The sequence below is a fragment of the Haplochromis burtoni genome, unplaced genomic scaffold (assembly GCF_018398535.1).
Source record: "Haplochromis burtoni strain Fernald_Lab_line unplaced genomic scaffold, NCSU_Asbu1 Contig_258, whole genome shotgun sequence".
Classification (NCBI taxonomy): Eukaryota; Metazoa; Chordata; class Actinopteri; order Cichliformes; family Cichlidae; genus Haplochromis; species Haplochromis burtoni.
Window position 1 is genome coordinate 102,766 of NW_024582619.1, and position 6,334 is coordinate 109,099.

General features: G+C 39.5%; 2 protein-coding genes across 4 annotated transcripts in view; both read left to right on the top strand.

The window, feature by feature from the left end:
- LOC121815641 (extracellular serine/threonine protein kinase FAM20C-like) overlaps positions 1-1,507 on the top strand; it is a 35,739-nt gene extending 34,232 nt beyond the window's left edge. For 2 of the 3 annotated variants that reach the window (XM_042227391.1, XM_042227392.1), the window contains exons 9-11: positions 8-89; positions 192-251; positions 741-1,506. In XM_042227391.1, the coding sequence (XP_042083325.1) occupies positions 8-89; positions 192-251; positions 741-1,014 (416 nt within the window). In that variant the 3' untranslated portion in view covers positions 1,015-1,506. Of the gene's footprint in view, positions 1-7; positions 90-191; positions 252-740 lie in introns of all 3 variants that reach the window. The other variant, XM_042227390.1, reaches the window with a different exon arrangement.
- A 144-nt stretch (positions 1,508-1,651) lies between these two features.
- Positions 1,652-6,334, top strand: part of baiap2l2b (BAR/IMD domain containing adaptor protein 2 like 2b) — an 11,962-nt gene continuing 7,279 nt past the window's right edge. Inside the window, exons 1-6 of the mRNA XM_042227395.1 lie at positions 1,652-2,933; positions 3,148-3,223; positions 3,977-4,063; positions 4,745-4,806; positions 5,386-5,457; positions 6,104-6,193. Of these exons, the coding sequence (XP_042083329.1) occupies positions 2,880-2,933; positions 3,148-3,223; positions 3,977-4,063; positions 4,745-4,806; positions 5,386-5,457; positions 6,104-6,193 (441 nt within the window). The 5' untranslated portion in view covers positions 1,652-2,879. The remainder of the gene's footprint in view (positions 2,934-3,147; positions 3,224-3,976; positions 4,064-4,744; positions 4,807-5,385; positions 5,458-6,103; positions 6,194-6,334) is intronic.

The window sequence follows — 6,334 nt, forward strand, 5'->3', positions numbered from 1 at the left end:
TCTTTAGGTAACATGGACAGGCACCACTATGAAACATTTGAGAAATTTGTCAATAATACTTTTCTGCTACACCTTGACAATGGGAGGGCGTGAGTATTTCTGTTCTGTATGTGTTGCTCATATACTGGGCAGAGGTGCTGGTCAGACTGTAACTTTGACATAGCTGACTCTGGATCTGTCCTCTTTTGCAGATTTGGGCGTCACTCCAAAGATGAGCCTTCGATCTTAACTCCCTTAAAACAGTGCTGCAGGTACAAACCAGACCATCACATGCATGTAGTGAATTACTTATACATCAGGTAAATATTCAGTTCAGTTTTATCTATATAGCATCAAATCACGCCAGCATTCACCTTATGGTGCTTTATATTGCAAGGATAAAGACTCTACAGTAATAGATTTACAATCAAGACGACCCTTTATGAGCAAGCATTGGCAACAGTAGGGAGGAAAAACTCCCCTTTAACAGGAAGAAACCTCCAGCAGAACCAGGCTCAGGGAGGGGCAGCCAGCTGTCGTGGATGGTTGGGGTTGAATGGAGGGAGACAGAACAAAGTTCCTTGGCTTAGTTCAGAAAGTGTGAGAGAGCAATCACATTGCACCTTAACCATCAGATGCTGTTCCTCTTTCTCTTTTTTCATCCTATTCTCTTACCCTGTCATTTGGCAATTTTGAAACATCCCAAAGTAACTTCCTTTTTCCATTTATCTTCTTTTTTAAAAACTTTGCTGTCTCTCCAGAATCCGTCGCTCCACTTGGCTACGCCTGCGTCTCCTGACTTTGCCTCAGTATCGATTAAGCGATGTTATGAGAGCGTCACTTTCTCGTGATCCCCTTCACAAAGTGGCCCCACTTCTGGCAGAGCCCCACCTTACGGCTTTAGATCGACGTTTGAAAACTGTCCTAGGAACTGTAAGTCGCTGTCAAAAAGAGCAGAAAAGAAATGACAACGGTGAAGACGTCTTCTATGAGGACACGGCCTCTCTGAAAGACGTGGCCACTCCCTCTGGTTAGAGCAGTCTCACTTACCTGTCACATTATATCTGTTTATTTCATACTTCTGCAACATGATGCAGGAGTTCAGAGTTATAAAATATCATTTATAGGAGCTATATAATTTTAAAACTCACTTTGATTAGTAACTGTCAGACACATGATGATAAATCATTAACACAATGTAATGCAGTAGTATTGTCATAAATAGGATAACATTTTTCGGGGGCTAGCTAGTCAGTTCCCTGCAATATTATGTGTCCTTCTGCTCTGTGGGCCTGCCTGGTACTGGCTCTTTTTGTATGTGTGTTTTCAACACTTTTGGTACAAAACACCTAATGAAAAGACTTTCGTGTATTTGGTTTAGTGCAGCTATAGCATTAAGTACACCAAACAGTGACTCTGAGTGAATCTGAGCTTTAATTCAAGTTTTCGTCTACATTTAATGTTTTTTCTGTTTTTCTGGTTCTTAACTTGGTTTGTGTTAATAAAATGATTGCTAATAATTCCACTTGAAACTGTTTCAGCTTTATATAAAGAACTCACATGCACTGGCTGAAGATTCAGTGATGATTTAGTTTAGTTTTTTGAAAGGGAACTAACACGTTTCCTGGAAAAGTTCCGCTTATCAGATTGCATCCGAATGCAGACAAAATACACAACAGAAGAATGTAAAGGTCATTTCATGAAGTAAAAAGTCACTTGGGGCTGTGAAGAGTAGAGGGGAGCGACCGGAAAACATAGCAGACGTAAACAGCAAACAGAAACCAGGACAGAATAATTGGAAAGAAGAGAAGAAACTTAAAACAAAGTCTAAAGTGGAATACTTTTTTCTCTCTCAAGATTCAAGATTCTTTATTTGTCACGTGCATGGTTATACAGGCAGTGAAATGTGACCTGATACGCTCCTCGACTGTGCAAAGAAAAAAAAGAGAGACAGACAGAACTTTATATACAGTGAATAAGTATATACAAGGAGGACATTATATGCGGCAAGTGGGTGAGTTATGTACATTATATAAATAGAAATAAAATAAGATAAAATAATCTGGAAATTTACAGCTTGTGTACATTGCGAGAGGAGGGTGTTAAAGTGTCTTGTGCTATAGCGAGGCCAGAAGGATTCAGGATGATGAGAATGAGCTAATGAGTCCTGTCTCAGTCACTTAAGGATGATGGGGGTGATTCAACACACGAATGTCCTGAGGATAAAAACTCCTCTTGAGCCTCTCTGTTCTTGTTCGGATGGTGCGAAACCTTCTGCCTGATTTCAGAAGCTGGAACAGTTCGTTGCTGCTCACTCTCTTCTACTCTTCTACTTCCACACATAAATGTCCCCATACGACGAAAAATGTTTGCATTAAAACTTTTACTTCATTTTGTGAGCTAACTATATTTAAGTAATTTGTACCTTTTTAACACGGAAGTTTGTTTCTCGTCAGTCAAACAAACTGTGGCAGGATTTTCCCTCAGGTGTGAGGATACATCACGGATGGTTAGGCAGCTGGCTGTCCTCCTTCTCCTTTCCTTTCAGGGCTCCAATCAATAATTTACCTTGCTCAGCCGTATCGATGTCAGCTACTCCCTTACCTCTTCTCTTACCCTTGCTCACTTGCTTTTTCCAGAAAAACTGCTGATGACATAAGGGTAAAAGAGCTCATTAACGAATGACTGAAAAAAAGGAGAAGGAACTGTCAGATAGGTGTTATTGGTCTTTGGGAAAACAGCAGAAGCAGTGGGAGGATATGTGAAGGTGACTTTCTCCGCCTTAAGACGCTGATATACACGGGACAGTAAACTTCTGGGAATACAGACTTTTTACAGAAGTTTAGTTTTTTTCTGACCAGCTTTTTCTCATTTTATCGTTAAACCTGAAATCGATCAATATGTCTGGAGTCAGTAGTGATCAGCTGCACAAATCAACTTTATCTGTCTATTCGGTGAGTTTACATCATGTTTCTTTTGTTTTTGTTCATTGTGTTGAAACCTGGGGACCGGTATAGTATTCATTATTTAAAGAAGGATTTTGTATATTTAAACTAGGCCGGGGCGCACTTGGAGGTGAGTATAAAAATACATTTTAGCGTTACGCTTCAAGTCACTGCTGAGTTCACCTGGTGTGGTGCTCAGTTTGTATTTCGTGTGTTTCTGCAGAACTTGATGGAGCACTTCAACCCAGGCCTTCAGAAGCTCGTTGCTCTTGGAAACAGCTACATCAAGGCCTTTCAAGGTGAGCGAGGTTGTGAATGACTGAAAGGAGCAGTTACACTGTGGAGAATGTGGATTTTGTTGTTAGCACTAGTGTAGATGTTGGATCAGGATTGTACAGAGATGATTGAAGTAAAGTCTGCCCATGGAGACCCTAAGAAGGAGGCCACAAGCTGCAATTAAAATCCAAAAAATGTCACAGGATTGTAAATGTCTATCAAGGACCTACTCATTTGTAGAAGTTATTTGGTTAGGAAAAGATATAAAGAGATTTGTACATGTGAATATGAAAATATGATTTGATAAAAATAATCTCTATTTGATTGCTGACATTAAGCAGAATTTAAAACCTTTTTTTCTCCAGAGATGAGAGATTTTTTTTGTGTGCATCACCTTTTATTTGCATGTCCGAGTTGTCCGACTTTTCCATTGTACATTTTCCAATCTTAATCACGTGTGTCACATTGCATAGTGCAAGCAGCATGCATCATTCATGCATCTCTGTGCCTGATAAAACAATTCAGGCTATCAGCCACAGGGCAGTGGGGCTGTGCCGTAAAACTATACCAAGTGGCACGAGGCTATTCTTAGACCAGAATCACATATCAAATAACACTGCCAGTCTTTTAAAAGTAATGAATAAAAGCAGAACTGTTCGACACAATAAGAAGCAGTTTAAGTGGTTGTGATGTTACTGTAGAGTTTATAGATTTGTCAGTTTGATTTGTCTAAATGTGAAAAGCTACATTTGTCTCTCGATGTCTGTATGTTGCAGCCTTAGGCGTTTGCAGTGAGGCCTATTTCAGCGCTGTGGCTAAGATGGGCGACCAGGCACTTCACACACTTTCATCTCGCTCCCTTGGTACGAGTGTGTGTATTTGTGACTCATTACTAAACAGGTTTCACCCTTGATTTATTGCTTTCATTAGAGAAGCATCGTTATCAAGAGTGCTCTACTGAGACACTGCACTTGCACAAACACAGTCTAGATTTTAAACCACACAAAGTAAATTTCAATTGTACTCTCCTTCTTTTCATACATATAGGCTACATATACGTGTGTGTGTGTATTTACTGATTTTTTTAGCTAGTGTGTGTGCACTATATTTTATGGAAGCTTTCCCTTTGTCATTAGAGATGTGTGTTATCATTCTTCAGCGGTAATTAGCTTTATGCTACTATTAAGACAGTGTTGGCTAGCATACATGTGGTTTCGGTAGGTTGGCTAACTGTGAAGGTCAGGGAACCACAGCGTGACCAGGAGCCCTATTGAGTGGCAGCCACTGAATTATAGATGAGGGCAGTCTTTCAGCTCCACTCAGTTTATTAGCTCAACCGCAATCCTTGACAATAGACAAGGCCGGAGGCGCCCACAGTATATAGGGTTGGCTAACTTTCCACCATCGTAGCAACCGGACTCGTTCATGGCTCAAGTGGTTTTACACTGTGTTAAAGTTTTAGATCAAATTACTGACATTCCCAATAAGATTTCGCTTTCTTCAAATATTTTTCCGTACAGAATTGTTTTTTTTTCTTTGAACAGGGGATGTCCTGATCCAGATTTCAGAAACACAGAGGAGGCTCACTGCAGAGATGGAGGGAGTGGTTGGTACATTTCCTCAGTAAATGCTGATCCCTGCAGTCTTTAAAATACTACATACAGCAGTTCTACTTCTGTGAATTTAATTTTGTTTGCTTGAAAGTTTTTACCAAACTGAAAATAATGCTTGGTGGGTATTAAGCTATATTTGACAGAATAATAACCGCTATACATTATTTTTCAAATGATGAGTAAAAACAGCTACAATTAGTATTTTGCTTCAATGTAACTTCCCCAGTTTGTCCCCAGATCTTTGAATTTGTGACTTCAGCATTTATAGGATGCTGGTAAAAGCAGATTTCACTTCTTACAAACTGCTTCATCGAAGTTAGCTACATAAAGCCTCGAGGACACTAGTTTGTCCCTGTATGTTATTTTTCTTTTGACACTAAAACCCCTGTGCCTAATTGTGCTATGAATAATCAAAGCATGGCCTCTGATTACAAAGCTGGCCTGAGGAAGGACTACATTTGCATTTAGATTTAGTCAAACAGCACAATGAACCTGATAATTAAAGCCTGTGTTTAAACAAGAGGACAGATGGTTCATCACTGTTCCAGTTGAATTCTTTCTTCCTGCTGCAGTTTCGATGGTTCCAGATAGAAGTGTTGCAAGCAATGGAGAAGAATATCAAGTTGGACGAGGAGTATATTGATGTGAGTGTAATGCATTGGGAAAGCTTACGTTTTTCTGCCTGTGAAATTAAGAAAACTTACTGGACTATTTTAGGTTTTTTGGTTTATGGTAAATAAACCAAACTTTAACAATCCTACAGTGCGACTGTAATAGTTTCAAAATACTATTGCATTCATTTATTTTTTCTTTTTTAATTAACAAAGTACATTTTAAGCTTCCAAGCTTTGTTTCCAGTCAGATCAGCTTGAAATCATCAATAATTAGTAGTTACCCTAAAACTGTCTTAAAGTTGGAACGGGTTAAAAACACAGATGAATAAAGTTTTAAACAAACCCTGTAATCTGTGACAGGAACAGGCCATATTCTTCTCAAGATTTACTTTTAACAAATTTCCTATGTGTGGGACTAATAAGGTTCTCTTATCTTATCTTTAAAAATCACTCCACGTAATTCTTTGAGTGAAAACGGAGCTTCTGGTTCTTTTGTCAGCAATTTCATCTTTGGACTTAATTAGAATAAGAAACAGAGGGGTGCTGCATCGCCAGCAGCACAAGCAGGTGAGAGGACAAAGATGGAGAGCGGTTGACCAGCACTAGGATAAACATGACCTGCTAAGCCTCTTACAATTTTTGTATAGTTTGCAAATAAACTTTTTTTGTGCCGCAGGGCAGTCGCAGAGTGTACGAGCTGGAAGTAAGAAACCAAGCGGAGGCTTTGGAGAAGCAGCTCAGACGGGGAACCTACAGAGACTCTCTGGTAGTTACACAAACATACATAGAAAAATATTATGTGTTGACATTATGCACATTCATATTAATGCACACACACACACACACACACACACACACACACACACACACACACACACACACACACACACACACACACACACACACA